This window comes from Homalodisca vitripennis, chromosome 4 (genome assembly GCF_021130785.1).
Source record: "Homalodisca vitripennis isolate AUS2020 chromosome 4, UT_GWSS_2.1, whole genome shotgun sequence".
Classification (NCBI taxonomy): Eukaryota; Metazoa; Arthropoda; class Insecta; order Hemiptera; family Cicadellidae; genus Homalodisca; species Homalodisca vitripennis.
The window spans coordinates 67521530-67540752 of record NC_060210.1 but is presented as its reverse complement, the minus strand read 5'-3'; the positions used below and the strand labels follow the sequence as shown (position 1 = coordinate 67540752).

The 19223-nt window shown below is 30.4% G+C and overlaps 1 protein-coding gene across 8 annotated transcripts in view; it reads right to left on the bottom strand.

The window, feature by feature from the left end:
* Positions 1-292: 292 nt before the first annotated feature.
* LOC124359450 (mitogen-activated protein kinase kinase kinase 4) overlaps positions 293-19223 on the bottom strand; it is a 146768-nt gene continuing 127837 nt past the window's right edge. For 7 of the 8 annotated variants that reach the window (XM_046812192.1, XM_046812194.1, XM_046812193.1 and 4 more), the window contains 7 exons: positions 18547-18734; positions 14635-14803; positions 11783-11905; positions 10519-10625; positions 8829-9008; positions 5876-5966; positions 293-4021 (listed from right to left, as the gene is read on the bottom strand). In XM_046812192.1, the coding sequence (XP_046668148.1) occupies positions 5886-5966; positions 8829-9008; positions 10519-10625; positions 11783-11905; positions 14635-14803; positions 18547-18734 (848 nt within the window). In that variant the 3' untranslated portion in view covers positions 293-4021; positions 5876-5885. The remainder of the gene's footprint in view (positions 4022-5875; positions 5967-8828; positions 9009-10518; positions 10626-11782; positions 11906-14634; positions 14804-18546; positions 18735-19223) is intronic. The other variant, XR_006922151.1, reaches the window with a different exon arrangement.

The window sequence follows — 19223 nt, the reverse complement described above, 5'->3', positions numbered from 1 at the left end:
ACATTTTTATTAGTAGATTATCTTTACCCATTTCAGAGAAGAAGGTACATATATTAACAAGATAGGCACAGTGACCTCACTAACCCTAAGAGCATCCACCATTGCATTTTGGGATGACTTGGCCTTTTACTAATTGCCATTACGTAATGCAAATTGCAATGACAGACTCACTATTACCAAACATAATGGATAAGCCTTGTGTCATTAAAGGAATTATGATGGACACTCAGAGGATTAAATTAATTTGTTGATTTTTAGTTTTTGAAAATGGAATAAATTATAAAATAAAGAATCCAAGCTGGGTTTCATTTATGATCATAATAAAAAGATTATTTTTGTATAAACCATTAAATTTAATAACTAATCAGCAACAATAATAATTTTACAACAAACTTAACATTTAATTAAATTACTTTCTAGATATTATGAATAAAATCAACAATAACAACAAGTTTACTAAGAAGTAGTTTGTATGTACCAGGAATCAAACAACAATAAAATAACTATTGGGTAACAGCAGGGATATGAAGATAACACATTTCCATTTATAAAATTATTACTATTACTATTTTCAATTTAGAAATGTGGCAGATTTTGAATCCCCTATAAATCTGATATCAGTTATGACTGAAAACTGTGTAGACCATTTAACCATTTATGAGAGCTTTTTACTAAAAGGAAAATGGAAATGTGTTGGGAAGAAATAATTTGTACATGCTTATTAAGAGTAAATATTAACACTACATAGAACTGACATAAAACAAACACCATCCACAGATTTCTCGACTATTATTTCAGTTGTGTTCATTCTTCGTATAAAAATATTCTATTTCTAGTCAGTCGATACTTTGTGTTCAAAATTCATTAATAAAATAGACAATTTAGTTTTACAATATATTCTGAAGGCACCTTGAGCTATTTTAACTACAGTAATAAACCAATAAATGAGTCACTGTTAGCCATTATTACGACTTTGTCACGAGAAGAATCGAAATAGAAAGAATTGTATGGTGATTTTTAATTCAAACTGGATTGCCTAACTGCAGTTGGTTTAAATCTAGCTTAAAATGGCCAACTGACTAGACAATCTGATGGCACCCCCACTTTTGCGCACCACCTACATAGAGGTGCTGATTTCAGTGGTTATTTTGTTTTACTACATGGAGATCCAATGTTTACAAAATAATAAATAAGTTATAACTTCAGGGAGTAAAATGTTTTTTTCTAATATTTAATTTTGTAAAGAACAAATATTTAAAAAAATGTCACTCCGTGAAGCAACAATCTACATACTATAATAATTTTATATTTTTATCTTCAACCGTTTGTATTTGGGCCTTAATACAAAATTGTCTACATTTCCTATTTTAAACCCCTGTAATTTCACATGGAGTGTCCAAAAAGTTTTCTTTGTTTTTACTTATTTTGTTTCCACGGAAATTATCTTAAAGAGCTATGAATTTAACTCACAATTTTTTTAAAACCCAATATAATTTGTTTTATACTATTTGTAGTTTTGAAGTAACATAGTTATCTTCTATCGACCATGTATAAAATTGAATGTGGTTTAAAAATATTTTATATTATCAAATGTTCAGTGCACTCCCACAACATTTGAAAACAAAAAACCTTTTTCAAAACGTATTTGGTTCAACAAAAAAGTTTATTTAAAAAGTAGAACTTTACATGCAGTAATTATCTATAGATTCTTATGGAAACATTATGTGCAATAAATATAGGTTTGTAATATTAAATATGTATTTTAAAAATACATGCATGTCTACAAAACCCAAAAATAGTTGGTCATTTTAGGAAATTTCTACTTCCACTTCAAGGGTTAAAATACTGAAAAAGAGCTATTATTTTTTATTGATAAAATTCAAGGACTTTTATGGTTGTTTTTGTCGTACAAAATATTATGTACTGAACATTATAACATTCAAATAATTATATAAAATAAAGCAGTGAATAAAAAATATTAATTCGTCTGTTGCATTTTTACGTTTTGAGCCTCTAAACCTTCCCTGAGATGAGTTTGTATTTTATTACAGACATTTGATTTTGTATAATCATAAAAACAGAAATAAAATAACGAAGGTTATATTTATAAATACATCAAATAAGTTTCTACATGACAATTTAGTATTTTAATGACTCAAAAAAGTACTATTAAAACAATATACTTATAAATGAACTTGAAACAGTTGGGACATTATTTACTTTTGCTGTTTTATATCTATAATGTGTTGAAACAGGTTTTTGAAATAAAATAATAAAAGTAAATAATGTCCCAACTGTTTTTTTATATATATAAATTTCACTAAGACTATGCAACATGCAAATTGATGTGAATAAGATACTATTTAAAAACAGCACTTGAAAAATATATCTGGAAGGTAACCTTCATTTGGTCATAAGACAAGTAAAAAACTAAATTTTGTATTACATACTTAAATTAAAGATGCAGTTTCTCACTACTTAAAACTTATTGATTATCAAACTTATTATAACCAGCTTGCACAGTAGTTATCTCATTGTAGTAGTAAAATAACCAGACTGAGTTTTTAATCGTAAACACATTCATTTTAATTTCATACCAAAACAAGAGTAAAAATCTACTGGTAAAATAATAGTTTGGAGTTCTGCTGTATTTCTATTATCCATCTATTTGCTCTTCCATCACAATCTAGGTCATGATAAAGATGGTTAATCAAGGTATTACTATAATATTTTAACAGAAGAAATAATTCAGTTATAGATAAATACATTATGTCTTATAAATTTACTTACTTTTGTGCTGAAATTGACCTCAATTTATACCACAACACCGGTAAAATAGCTAAATATTGTAATATGAATTCAAAATATAAAACAAATATGCTAACACTTATTACCTTTAAATAATATACCTGATATAAATAGATGTATAAAAAAAATCAAATCTTTTATTACTAATAGGGAGAATTATTAAATTGATTATACATAAATTAGGGTTGAATCCAGTTGATGTTATTTATAATTAACATAAAAATTATATCAATGATAATTATAAAACTGATTCATCATGACAATTTTACAAATAACAAAAAAAAAAACAGGACTAAATTTTTTTTATGTATGAATTTAGAAAAAAACTAAGAATTTTTTATCAGATGGATATAAGAATCAAATGGTTCTTTGGTTTTACAAATTATGTGTTTTCACTTGTAATCTATTCAAGTTTATAAACTAACTATAATGGAGACATTTCAACATTAATTTAAATAAAAACAATATAAGTAAATAAGTAGATAAAAAAATGTAATACATGTAAAACCTGTGCGTTGGTTAAGTTTTTTAATGAATGATTTTAGTTTTAAAAATTAATAATTATCAATTATTATTTGTTCAACATAGTAAATTAATAAGATTTTATAATGATTCAGCTTTCCTCTTTTGGAGTTACAAACTGTGACTGGTTCTTCAGATGTTGTTTTGAGAAAAAAACTGGAGACCATCTTTCCTGAACCTTATACAAAATAAAATACTCATATATTTTATAGTCAACATTCCACACCACATCCAATGTAGATGATAACACAACCACCATCATCTCTTCTCAGATCTGTTGTACATTACAAAACACAAAACTGTAACCAAATGTGGACATTCTAAAATATAAAAAAAAACTTGTAAAATCAAAGATAGTGTCCATAAACATTTCTGAAATAAAATGAGTAAATCAATTCATTAAAGTACTAGTGAAAATGGATAGGAAATTCATAAAGTTGAATAAAATAAGTACAGTGAATTTTAAATGTTACAATTAATTACTAACATGCAATTACACAAAAAACGAACATTAAGTACCAACAATAAAGTTTTCTAAAAATTTCTAAAGATATATAAAATAAAAATAAAGTTACAGCAATACAATGAACACTTGAGTCAAAAATAAAGAAACAATCGGAGAACTTTTCCAGTTGTACTGGGAGTGCTCAACAGGCGAACTTTGCCAATATCATGGTTGTACACAGCCTGCCTGGGGACAAAATATGACATTATTGAGAGTAACTATAATGACATCACAGGACATTGAAATTATGCTACTAGGTCTGACAGTTAATGAACATGGTACAATTATGTGATCATCGCTGGGAGTAAATGGGGACATGATTAAACCCATTGAGCATTTATCACATAAAAACTCCACGAAGATCTCAAATTATGCATTAAAAACTGTTTCACAATAAGTACAACAAATTGGTAGTAATTTATCCTGACTTTATTAAAATTTGTATATCTTTTTACAAATAAAAATTAATTACTAAATGTGTTTTTCCAAATTTTTTTAAAAATATTTGTTGAAGTCCGAAAAAGTTTTTTATGAAGAGAAAATTAAAAAAGGTTTTCCAGAAAATTTTACAATTTAGGAAAATAAATATTAAATATCCAATGCTTGATGAGTAGTGTAATGCAGATTACAAAGACAAATTTACTGTCTAATTTTTACAACATACTGAACCACTGGCAAATTAAAACCATCTAATGGAAATAATATTTAAATGCAGTTATAAAATCTTCCTTAATGACCAAAGCTGTAAATGTTTGTACATAGGGTACTTGAAACTGCCTCCCTTGAAATTCTGCATGACATTTTTACTGTAGCTTACGAAAGAAAAGGAATGGCACACTCTTCCCCTTATACTGGGAGGACAAGCGACAGAAGTAGATGATTTTTGATCGAAGCAGTCTTTTTAAACTTACGTATGAATATATTTTTTTCTTCATTGGAACAGAAAGGCAAACTATAAATAATTATGGCACTTGGAAGATCTTAGACAGGAAGTAAATTAAAAGAGCTGATAGTGGATGCTTTTTGATCAAAGTTAGTTTTCATTGGACATATTTAGTTGACTGGGGCACAAGGCAAAACTCAACTATTGCACTGGAAACACCTTGTACAGCAAGTGAATTTAAACACGGAAATTGATGTTTTTTATATATATATATATATATATGCAGGGTTTAAATTAAGTCCTGATACGTCTGAATATATTCTAAACGGATTGATATATCCATGTACAACCTTCACCATACTTATTAAAATACTTTTTTGGATTCTTTGAATGATAAACAAATTTTCCCCCTTTAAAAAGAGGGGTCGGGGTGACTTTAAATTTTCAAATTTCAAACCCTATCTTATGATTGAGTCATTTTAAAGGTCTATTCAATCTAAACACAATGACATGAACAAAACGTCGCTACGACGATCCTAGCAAAAGTTAATACACTGTAATGTCACCTAGAAAAAGACACCAAAACCAAACTATACAAGAACCAAAGAACCAAAACTATGCACACCAGAAACATTAGTATTACGTAAAGGGATAAACTGGGCACATCAAAGTTTACTAAAACATGTCACACATACATTGTGTTAAAATGCGCAAGACATGGCATTACACCTACAGATTATTATGTTTTTGTGTTATCTGCCCATAACTTTTACTAGAAACAGCTTAGAGGTGTTTTCTTAGTGACATTGTGTTTATAATAAATTGACCTTTAAAATGACATGTAATTGAATGTCAATATAATTTAAATAATTACTTTGCTGAAGTGTGTGCTGTAGATGAAAGAAATAGGTGTATATGCTTATATATTACTACAGAAATGGCTAATTTATGGTAAACTTTACATTCTAAACTACTCAACTTCCAGTTTTAATTCAATCTGAAACTTTACCATAACAACTTTACTTTTGTTGTTGTTTGTGAACAAAATGATAATCATTCTAAAATGTTGCTATATAATATGTGAACTACTGTTAGATTCATAGTAATTAACTTTTCAATTGGACTGCAGGCTAACTAAAACACACCAAGATACTTACTTTCAACAGTTCACCTCTTGATGCCCAACTTGAGATAGTCCTCCAAAATGGAAGGCACAGTGGATGAGATAAATTCATCATCTCCTTCCACCTACACAATGTCAGTCATTTAGCATCATACTGTTAACACTTACTAAATTAATTGATAAATCCTGTAGCTGGCAGCTACATTAGTCCCTGGTAGCGTATAATTCTAGTACATACTGTAAAATTTCACATTTTTATTTTCAGCTGTTTTTTTAAGTAAGGTCCGTTTTGTTGTAGACACTAGTTTGCACGCATACCGAAATCAGCACGTGCTTCGTATACCGGCATGCCTCGAAAACAACTGTGCTAAGTTTAAAAAACTCCTAACAGAAGACCACAAAAACCAAAGATTTGAGTGTGCGATAAAATTCTTGACTTGTTATCATGAAGAAGGTGGCGGCTTCTTGAGTCAGATTCTAACTATGACAAAACATGGGTTTCGCATATCACACCCGGATTGAGGCAACAGAGCATGAAATAAAGACACAACTTGCCTGTAAAGGTGAAGGCCAAACAGATCCTGTCCCAGCGCAAAATGATAGGAGTTTTGGGATAAGCATGGTGTTTTATTGGTGAACATCATGCAATGAGGAACCAATATCAATGCAGAAGCATACTTCCAAAGGAAATTGTCCTTCTTCATGACAATGCAAGACCTTACACTGCACAACAGTCCCGGGACAGTTTTGGCTGGAAAGTTTTTGACCACCCACCCTACAGTCCTGATCTTGTGCTGAGCTATTACCATCTGTTCCTTCACTTCAAACAACACCTCAGTAGCAACCGTTACAATGGTGACGACAACGTGAAAAAGGCAGTGAACTCTTGGTTATCAAAGAAAGGTGGCAAGTTTTTATGAAGAGGGTATTTTAAAATTGTTTGAGAGGTATGATAATTGTTTGAACAAACTTGGCAACTATGTCAAAAAATAGTAAAGTAGGTATTTTCTGAAAATAAATTTACTTTTTTGAAATAACCTTTCGTTGTGTACTTATGTTCAAACCTTACTTAAAAAACACTCCTAGTAATTTCATGTATTAATAAAAAAAATGGTTTCTACTTTTTTGTGTTTAGAAAAGTTATTTGAAAGAACTACGAATTCAACATGAAAAACATTTGCTAAATTCAAAATCATTTGTAACACATTAAGTGATATTACTGAGTAATAATCACCAGCTTCCACAAAGATAATATAAACCGAAAAATGAAAGTAATTTACAACTGTTGACTGGCTTGCCAGTTGCGACAGCTTATGATCTGTTAACCCTAGAACTGAAAATATTATCACTCTGTACTGGCAGCTCTTTTCAACAGCCAAACATATGTTTTTTATAATGTATCCCATTTCATAACTGTCAGTCCAAATATAAACAATTATATGTCAATTTATTCACAAATATTTGGAAAATATTATAACAATAACCTATTGTTAGTTCCATGTAAATAATTTGTTTAACCAAATAAATTTTTTCAAAAATTATTTTTGTAAATATTTAGTTTTGCAACTTCTCATAAATAAGTTTTACATAAAAACTGTAAATGTGTAACTTATTCTAAATTGTGTGCTAATTCCACAAATATATAGTTAGCCTAACTTTTACCTAAAAACTTATTTGTTGGCTTTGTATGAAAGAGCAGATGCAGTTACTGTTGTTTTGAAAATAGGTTGATCTATAAAGAAATAATACCTTTCATGGGTAAACATAATATTATAGCTGCATTTATACTTATATAAGTATAAAAGTTAAAACAAAATATAAATTTAAATACTAAATTTAAATCCTTGCTTATTTACATTTGTACAAAGTTTCATCTTTCATTCAGAGTCACTGGGTTGCTGCACCCTGAGTTTGCGGCCTCGCTGTCAAACTGGTCTGGCATAGTATTCGAGTAGATGGTAGGACTTTGAGGGAACTCCACAATTACATCCAGGGCAAAAAAATTGGTTTTCTTTTTCAACTTTTTACTCTCACGTACGGCACACAAGTGACTATTTCGTGTTGAGAGTTTCGCGAGTTCATTAGCAGGATCAAAGACTTCACCAGGTGGAAGAACAACTTCTCTGTTGACTCACATAATTGTGAGATAACACTTACTACGAAATCATGTCTTCTGCATGGTTTGTCAGAATAAACTTCGTCATCACTGGAAATAGGACAATCCAAAATGAGGTCTCAGAGTTTTCACTCATAATGAACAATGAACACTAAAACACTATAAAATGTTTTCCTACAAATACTATTGGATTTGTAACTCTAAACAAAAACCTGGCATTTGTTTACAGTTTCAAAATAACATGTCTGACTGACACAAAAACATGGCTGACGCGTATTACGTTCACGTCAGCTGTCTGTTGAGAACGATGTTCGATGCTGTACGATAATCGAAGTAAGAACAATAAATTGGTACTAAAGTTAATGCTCTGTCACAATATATCAAATCAAAAGAACTAAGATATAAATAAATGTACATGTTTACTTTGGCGATGGATATTCATTGTTGGCAAATCAGTGGGACCTTTGGCAACAAAAATTCTTTTCATGCCAGCTAGGGTTAAAGTTATCATCATCTGTTCTCAGTACCTTCTTTAGTACAAAATTGAAATCATTAAAGTAATCTAGTGGCATAAATAAAGGTTTTAAATATCATACTTAATAACATATTTTTACTGGTCACAATACGAGTGAACATTTTAATTTTTAAACATTTTAGGTCTATTTGCCAATTTGTACATTTTTGCAGGAAACAGGAGATCAGAAAACTACAAAGTTACTTCTCATATTTTTTTTTTGGTTATGGCATTGATTAAGCAAGGGGTATAGCAATTTATAACATGCATTTATTAATGCTTCCAAAAAGTTGAAAATGGGGGGATCGTTTGGAACTTGTCAGATAACTTGGTGCTGATGATCACTCAGTCACTCACCGCAAGGAAAGTGTGGACAAGCAGTTCCGTTATTGTGGCTCTCTGCTTGGGGTCATGGACCAGACATTTTGCAGCAAAGTGCTGACCCTCCTCACTAAGAGAGTCAGGGATCTCTGGGGTCTCTCCCATTCCCACCTTGAACATGATCTGGTAGTTGGAGTCGTATTCTGCCCATGGCCTCTGTCAAAGAACAAAACACATATTAACACGACCACTAATTAATAAACAAATTATTTCCATGCAAGTCTGTGCTCGGTAATTCTACACTGGATTAAAATACAGAACAATATAATCTTAAGTATTGTTTCACATAAATAAGCAAATTGTGAATTTACAGTGTATAATTTATAGAGTTTTGCTGCCAATAACTTTGATAATAAACCCTTCTATATATCACTTTTTCACCTATTTGATTCCTCTCCTATGATTTAATTTGGCAATTATAGCTGGGATTGAATTTCTAACAACAGCTCCAAACCATGTGTCATGAAAGGTTGCATGCAGCATTTCAAGCTCATATATTTAGCTTTTCATTCACAAGATTTCATTCTCAAGATGTCCTGCAATCAGAGAGATAGAGACATATTGCAAAAAAAGGAAATTGTGACAGTGACTCAGCCAAATTCGATGGTTGGACATAATCCAAATCACAGAACTCATTCTAGTCTATGTATATGGAAACTTTCATGCAAAATTTATAGCTTGCAGATGATCTTTACTGAGATATCTTGCCACATGATACATTCATATTGTTGTTCATTGAGTTAGGTTTCATAGCAGTGTTTAATAACCAAAGTCCTGGTGAGGTAGGGAGGGTTTTCTACAATAACAATAGTGCATTGAAATCTCATCTTGCACCAACTTTTAACATTGACTTTCACTCTATTGTTTTTATTTTTACTGTATGAATAGTCTACGTTTGTTAATATATCAAATGTTAAAATCTCATATAGTTGTACTTGGCATGTTTACAAATGAATTTGCGCTCAGCCCAATCCCATGGAATAATATACACCATCATCGAACTCAGTGTTGCTAATGTTTAAATGAATTTCATTAAAAATGTTAAGTGTAAAGGTCAGCTTGTTTTCGAGATATTGTGGGACAGACAGAAATGAAATATTCTCAGCCTAATTAGTGAAAGGCTACGCTAATGCTTCACCAATAAAAATTTGTTATGTAATTTTTGTTGCATATAACTTTTGATATTTAAGTTCATAATTTTTACCACCAAAAACAAACAGCAAATCTTTTTGGTCTACTAATTACTATTTAAACATAATGCACAAGTTTACAAATAAGTCTATCTGTTTCACTAATGCATTATTCACACTATTACATTATAACTAATTATGTTGAAGCTTAAATTTTCAGAGGATTTGAGCCTGCAACCTCTTACCCCTGATTCTAAGAGACTAGCCAGACAGTATGGTAGCTAAATATAACTATTTGCCGTCTTTCTTAGCTACATTTAATGGTTGACCGTAAAAAACCTATAAACTTATGAACTTCCTTCTCCTTTTATTTACTATACTTTTCTCAAATCTTTGGACAATAGCTGGAGAGAGGAGATTTTTGTGGACTTGTTCGCCTAACTAACATATGTCCTACAATTTCAAGAATAGATGTTTTCGACACAACATATTTTCCATGTTAAAAACACAAAGTCTGAGAAAGACAGGTAACTAACCTTGCCCGAGCCCATTTCTATTAGCACACAGCCCAGAGACCAGACATCCACTGCCCTTCCATGGCCGTCTGAGTTGGATTTCATGAACACTTCTGGAGCCATATATGCTGCAACACCACCACAGAATACAGATTATACATGCACTACACTCAGAAAACCAATTAATTTTAATTTATCTATTACTTCCAATAATTATTCTTCCTGCACTAACTACTAACCTGGGTGACCCAATAAAACCTTATATGAAAAGTCTTACAGCGATTACTCTTGAATCAAAAAATATAAATACCCGAGTTTGAAAGCTAACCACAAACAAGTTGAGCTGCAACATTAAATTAGAATTTAGCTTATTTATTTATGTGTTTAGACATATAAAATAAACTATTTACAAACAATAACTTCCAGTTTATGTCAATAAAATTACAAAAGGTACCAGGATCTTTGGTACTTTTCAACCAAACTAAAACTTTGAACATTAATAATTCAGAAACTTGTGATGAATTAAGACCAACGTTTTATACAAGATAGGTACAAGTGTACAAGGATTATGTAAAAAAGGTGTTACTAACTTAGCACCTTATCTTTTATTCCTGACTGGGCAGTTCAAAAAGTTCAATATTGGCCATGTTATAGAGCTCTTTAAAACCTTGGTTGTGTATTTTGTAAAAAACAATTAAAAATGTTTAATTTTTGACACAATTTCCTTGAGCAGGTTTTGTTTGTGAACTGCATCAGATATCTGCTCATTTAGATGCAAAAACCTGTAGAATGCAAAACATAACTTTTTTATTTTAAAATTTAATATTTGCTAAGATTAATTCTTGTATAAAAAATACAGAGTAAATATGAATAGCAAATAAAAATAAGACTTTATTCTAACTATCAGTTAACACTAACAAATTATTTAAAATATCAAGTGAGGTCATTAAAAATATCTATCCTGTTTTTATATTTATATCTACATTACCTACACTTCCTGTTGAAGCCACAGGGCTTCAGTTATAAGAATCTAGACTGCTTAGTGCAACTTATCCTGAGTGCCCACAAAACCTTGTAACTCCCCGGACACAGATGTGTGAGCCATGGTCTTCAGTGCTGAAGTCACAGAGCTTTAATTATAAGAATCTAGAATGCTCACTGCAACTTACCTTGAGTGCCCACCAAACCTTGTAACTCCCTGGACACAGATGTGTGAGCCATGATCTTCAATACTGAAGTCACAGAGCTTTAATTATAAGAATCTAGAATGCTCACTGCAACTTACCCTGAGTGCCCACAAAGCCCTGTAATTCCCCAGGCACAGTGGTGTGAGCCTTGATCTTCACTGCTGACCCAAAGTCTCCAAGTTTGAGACAATTGCCCTCTGCTGTCAAGAAGATATTAGCACCTGCACACAACACACAATGTTATTTCACTGGCGCACTCACTACTTTGCTTAACTTTGGTATTCTCTTGGTTTTTTGAAATATCCAAATGACACATCCAGATATTATAATATTTGATTCCTAATTTCTGTAACGATAATTAATGATAAATGTTTAAATGTAGCTGAAATTAATTTTAATAATAAACTCATGTTACTACAATACGTTTGTTATATTTTTTATTTTTGTGTGTGTGTGTGTGTGTGTGTGTGTGTGTGCGTGCGTGCGTGCGTGCGTGCGTGCGTGTGTGTGTGTGTGTGTGTGTGTGTGTGTAAAGTTTATACAAACCCCAAAATATGCAAGTTTATATTTATCAATCAAATATATATATATAGTTTTAGTGACTTTATTCAGAAAACGTTTGCTCTTTTTAGCAATTTGAACTTTTACGCACAATTTACTAACATTGTGTTTTTATTGACTTTTGGTATAGTCAACATCACTGGAAATTCAACCAATATATGATTGTTCAACCTTATATATCATTGTTTTCAAGAAAACAGTTCTCCCAAATTACTTGATTTTATGGTAAAGTTAAATGCGTCTCCATCCACGATATTTCCTAATATTTCAAACAAAATATCCACTCAAAATAAATCAATTATGCAGACAAAAAAAACAATGGCTGCAGACATAACTAATAAGACAGTCGGCCCGGTAGCTGGTCTCAGTCAAAACAGTTGTTCATACAAGATGTTCTTTCTAACCATAAAAAAAGGAATAAAGTTTGATTTATTGAACAGTAATATACCTCAATTGATAGGTTAATTGAGTATTAGGGTTTAAACCGCGACATCGAAAACATGCAAAAAAATAACCAACTTACAAAACGTCTGCTTACTGCTGTATATATGGCAGTGACAGAGGGTTAGTCTAGGTAATTTAAAATAATTAAAGTAATATTATTTCTCAAAAAAATGTTCAGATGTGACATACTACACTTTAATATGTCACATGGACCTAGGTAGTATGTATATGCGTAACAGTATATAACAAGCTCATCTGACAAGTGAGAGACCCGGGTTCAAGTCCCGGCAGAGCAATTAATTTTTGTTCTTCAATTTTTATTGAAATTAAATGAGACTGTTGCCATTCATATAAATTTAATGAATGTATATATTATATATATACAATCACACATATATATTATATGTAAATTTAATACAATTTGATATGATATATATAGTGTATTTCATTTTATAATGAATTTAAAAACATGCCAGCTTCATAATATCTTTTACAGAACTCAAGTTATAGCAATTTGCTTGTAAAACCAGCCGAACAATCAATCATAAGAATTTCTAGGTACTAAAATGCCATTAAAAAGAAGCATACCAACGTGTTATTAATAATTTTTTTTTGCAAATAATTAAGCATATCTGATGATAAATTTTTCCTTTTCAAAGAAAACACAAAAAGTAGCAAATTAATTCACAAATTTAAAGAAGTGTATAAATGTATTAAATATTCACTAACATTAATCTTAAAATAAACACTTCAAAAAACTTAGAACCATGCTTGAGACATTTGAATTGTTTTATTAAATGACCAGTATTTTAGTCATGTTGTTGGATGATGAAATATACACGTTTAAGTTAAAAAAACCTAATACAAGTTATTGACATATGAAAAAAATGTTAAATGTTAACAGTCTGTCTCTATATACTATAATACACAATAATCCTTATACATCACAATGTGACAACAATAACTACCGAGCTGTGCAACACTGTATTGTAATCTATGACAACCAACCATAACAGATGTGTCACATTATTCATGAGCTTTACATTCTTGTTTAAATTTCATTACTGATAATAAATTATTTGAAGGGATAGCAAAACTAAAAACATTTACCACTTTTTGTAAGAAACAGTGTTTTGAGTACTAAAACCGTCTTGCCTGTTATGGTTAGTGTTTCAGCTAGTCAAATTTGTGTTGGCTTCTAATTTTGTTTGTGCTTTCCCTGACATGATGTTGGGTTCTGATATGTTTATGTTTTCTTGATGTACAATTTTTGTGTTGTTAACTTTGTGTCTGGTATTGTGTTTACACCATGTGTTGGATGGTTTACTTATTTGTATACTTAAACTTATTGTAGTAAAAAAAACACAAAAGAGTCCAAAAGTATTACAATTATTGGACAGTTGTATGTTTATATTACTAAAATAGTGTTTCCAATAGAAAAGCTCCTCCTTAAACTTAAACTTATATTTTAGAATTTCACACTGGAAAGAGAGGGCAGATTTCAGATTTCAGTAACACTCCAAACATAGTGTTACTTTTATAGTAACACTAAAGTGAAGGTAAATGTCCATGATCCACTTTTCCAAACTCAATCATAAACTTTTACAGTTTAAGCCAGGACTAATGACTAAGTGACTGATGACAGGAACAAAAAGTCAATCATGGATGATGGTATAAAAATTGTGTTGTAAAATACTGAGCAAACAATTTCCTTTCTGTTTAAAAATGGTATCCTAAACTGTAAACACTGTATAGAATCATTGTAAATTAACACAATACAGATTTTATAATTTAGCATAGCCTACTTATAAGATTTGTTCGACTTCTTGCACAATTGTATTAACAATGAATAATAATTACATTTCACACAATTTGAGTCTCTGTAACAAATAAAGACAAGTACAGTCAATAGTTTTACACAATTTGGCATGCCAGTTGTACTTACTCTTGATATCTCTGTGTACAATAGAGTGCTTGTGTAGAGTCGCTACGGCACGGGTCAGCTGCAGAGTGTAACGTCTGATGCAGGCCTCTGGCAGCCCAGATTCTGTAGCTGCCACTAAAGACTCTAGGGTGCCTTCTGTACACAGCTCCATGAATATCAGCATTTCCTCCTGAGCAGATGGATAGTTGTCAGATATATCAGATCAATAGTTTTCAGTTCTAGATTTAAACCTTTGAGAGTCATTTAAGATATGGTGTCACTGTGTGGAATGTTACGTCTTACAAAAACCTTGAGCGAGTTATAGTTCTACAGAAAAGAACTATTAAAATAATGACCAACTTGGCACCACTGGAAAGCCGCAGTCAAGTCTTTAATAGGCTGAAAGATTCTTACAGTCATCATCATGTATATTATGGAAACAGTAACCTATGCCTCTTCACAAAATATAAAAAGAAATAAACATTTTCACCATAACAAAACCAGACATGGTGCTAACTTCAATCTTCCAACACACTCAAAGACCTTATTTGAAAAGAGATCAACATATACTGGAGCAAAGTTTTACAATCTGCTACCCAATGAAATCCAAAGTGAAGACATCAAGATCCTGAAAAACCGACCCGATCCCAAGAATGGCTACTAGAAAGACCATACTATATATAGGTGTAGTGAATTTTTTTAACAAAACTAATGTTAATGAATTGCAAAATTTAAGATAATTGCATTTTGTATGTTTTTTTTTTTTTTACTTTTTAAGTTTATTATTATACTACATCATATGAGACACCATCTTAAATTTGAATGGTTATGAAATCAAGTTTTCTCTCTCTCTCTCTCTCTAACCAAATGCCTGGAGACCACAAATTTTCAAATCAACAAAACTTACAATAGTGTTTCACTTTGATATATAAAACTTCAATACATCAAATTCCTTGATAAATTAGATTCTTATTGCAAAGGACTTACATATCTTCTGTGTTATTTCACCTCTACTTTGTAACTGAACTAAAATTTATATACCATATTTCATTATATTATCCTTCATTTGACACATCATCATAAGATTAATTTATTAATTCCATGAACAAGCTGTTGATCCATAAATAACAACTTCATGTACGTTTTCGCTATATTCACAGGAAAATTTTATCCACTAGCTTATGAACGACAAAATGAGGCAAACAACCCAAAATTGGTTTAACTTAATGAAAAATTCAACAAAATTAGTTTCACCTTACTTCTTGATATTATGTTTAATTTGAATTTTCAAATTTATAAAATAAACTAATCATGTAATTTGAAGGAATATACATACAGACTGACTGTCAGTTCAAATTAATTCAATACTTTTAGTCATGGGCCATGGTGACTAAAATTTCAACTCTACCCTCCGTTAAATAACAAAAAAAAAACCTATATCACATTCATTATATATATATATATATATATATATGTATATATATATAAATTATCGTCAAACAAGTTATTTAAACTTTTATAAATATAAAATTACCTTCAATAACAATTATTTGTACCATTAACGACCTACAGTATCCATACAGTATCAGAATCATACTTTCTTCTGTTTATCATTATTTTAATTGACAGCTGATTAACAATGACCAAGTTGATTACTCAATTATAGAAGCTATAACAATTGCTCTACAGTTGGATTACAGGACACACGTAACTTTTCAATCCTGATTGATTAATTTAATTTATATCTTAAAACTTACCTTTCCTTCATTTTGAATATTTTAAAACATCAAAACTTTGTTAGCGGATCCCAATTAACCTTTGATAATACTACTGTATTTATAAGTACGTATTTATTTATTAACACATTGCACTCTATTGGATATCATCATCACAGTTTGACTAAATCAGCTCTTCCACATCACTCTTTTACTACTTAGTATTTTTTTATTACCGGTATTCATTACTTAATAATTCTTAGATTTCTTTCCATATTTCAAAACTAAATATTGGTTCTTCTGGCTAAAAGCCTAAAACCCATAATTTTGATATTTAAGTCATAACTCATTTCATTTGTTGAGCATTTATTAATTTCTAAGAGTTATATTAACCTTTTCTTACTAAAAGAAATGAAATATATATGGTTACAACATGAAGTATCAAATTGGATTTGACAAATCTTGATAAATTGGATTTTTATATGTCCACGGAATGAATGATCTAACCTTTATAATATCAAAGTATTCTGAAGGAAACCTGCAATCTGCAACTAAAGGCACATTGTAGTTACTGCTCCAATTCAGTATATAGCTTAGTTGGTGTTTTAAATATTTGTTTTCTATGTCCACGGAATGAATGATCTAACCTTTATAATATCAAAGTATTCTGAAGGAAACCTGCAATCTGCAACTAAAGGCACATTGTTGTTACTGCTCCAATTCAGTATATAGCTTAGTTGGTGTTTTAAATATTTGTTTTACAAAGTTAAGGAAGACAGCGAAAGTTAGAATGTTGCCAAATAAACTCCAGTTGAAATGGTGCATTGATTGGATGAAATAATTGTTACAGACACAAAGAACAATGTATTTTTTTACCAATAGAAATAGAGTTACTAATCTATTACAACAAACCACAATGCAACAAGTATAATAAAAGGTATATTTTTTATTTTACTACAAAATTTAACTACATATTCTTGTTTACATTTGTTGAACATTGATTTTAATTTTGTATTAAACATGACCTCATAACAATGTATTTAAACTTCCATAGACGGCAATTTCACATCTAGTACTGTAATTCATAAATTATACATGATCAAAACAAATAATTAATGAAACTGTAATTTTGTATCTTGCTTTTTTTTAGGTTTCATTATGGACCTCACCGATAAGTCATGTTGACTTGGTGGGGCCATGATTATGTAAAATTATGTGTTACAAAATAAAAATAAAAAAAAAAAATAAATAAAAAAAATAAAAAAAATAAAAAAAATAAAAAATAAAAAAAAAAAAAAATACAAGAAACTCTTTATGTACAGTTTTTAATTATTAAAAACTAAAATGCAGAAGTTTTTATTTATATCAGTGTTTTTTATTTACATAAAATAAAGATGTTGTTAAATTTACATCAACATCTAGAACATATTGCATGGATAATTCTGGTACCTATAGAGCATTCATTAATAGCAAATTTTGCTAAGTTAAATTATGAATACTGAAACTGAATAATGAGAAAATTTTTAGCTATAATTAGTGTTTGAAGAGAAATGTGTATTTCATTTAGACTCGGAAACTTCAAATATCACAACTTGTATACATCAAAGTTTGCCGATGATGATCCTTGATGAACTAAATTTCAGTATTTCAAATTACTCTATATGCCACATTTTCAGTTCTTTATTACATTTAGGAATTACTGTAATAATTGGAACATTAAAATGTTGTGTTGCACTTAATAATACTCTGCTTGCAGTGATTAGAATTTTGAATTTTTATTATTACTTTTCTAAATTTATTAAGTGTTTATTTCAATGTGTATGAAGAGTCTATTGCAATAGTGTCTGATTAACATAGCTATGTTGGGAAGGGTGGATTCAATATGAATGTTTTCGTTGCTGACTTTTTTGGATCTCTTCAAATGGACGTTGACTTCCGATTTTAGGAACCAAATCTGAGATAACATCAGATATCGACACTACATTAAGCGGAAGATGAAATGGAGGTAAACTCAACATTTTGATTTAAATCAATTCTGACGAAATCATTCTGCTGAAACTATTGTTTTAGATAAGTTAAGGTAGGCAGGTGATGACTGCAACAAATATTTACTGAAACTAATAATCATAACTTTTACAATGGACTCTGCAAATGATTTTTCTAGATAAAAATGGGTTATTGTACTGTATATATCTCCTTCCAACAGGTATAAACTAACCCGGTGTATCTCGACGCCGTAGTACCGCACCAGGTTTTCATGGACAATGCCCTCAAATATCTTTAGCTCTGTGGCCACGCTACGTATGGTCCTATGATCATTGGGCTGTAGAGCGATCTCTTTCATAGCCATGAGCTCTCCGGTCTCGTTGTTGACGGCAGTGTATACTTTGCCAAACCTGCCTTGGCCTGGAACACAATACATAAAGTATAGACATAAGTCAATGTTTTCTTTATTTATAATGAATGAGTCAGAATTGTGTAATTACGCTGAAAAGTAGAAATAAATTGATAACTGAAACGGTTTATAATGGTAAATACGTTATTAGCTTTCTTGTTAGATAATGTTTTAACAGAATAAAATCAGTGTTTGAAGAACAAGTTGATAAGTTTATTTTTTAACAGTTGCTTTTTTACTTCATGCAGTAGGCCCAGTATGTTCAGGACTTATTCACCAATTTAAAGTGAGTTGATTTTCAAAAGCAAATTCAAATAATGGGTGAGAATGTAGTTACATGCTGGTCATATATTAGTAACTTCTCTAGTCACTTTCTGCTGACTTACATGAACATTACCAATAGAATGTATTGTATTTATACTCTATACTGTTTGCAGGCTTCTCTACAGCATTCTTAACCCATGATGTGTTGCATATGAACGGGTCCATACCATAAAAAT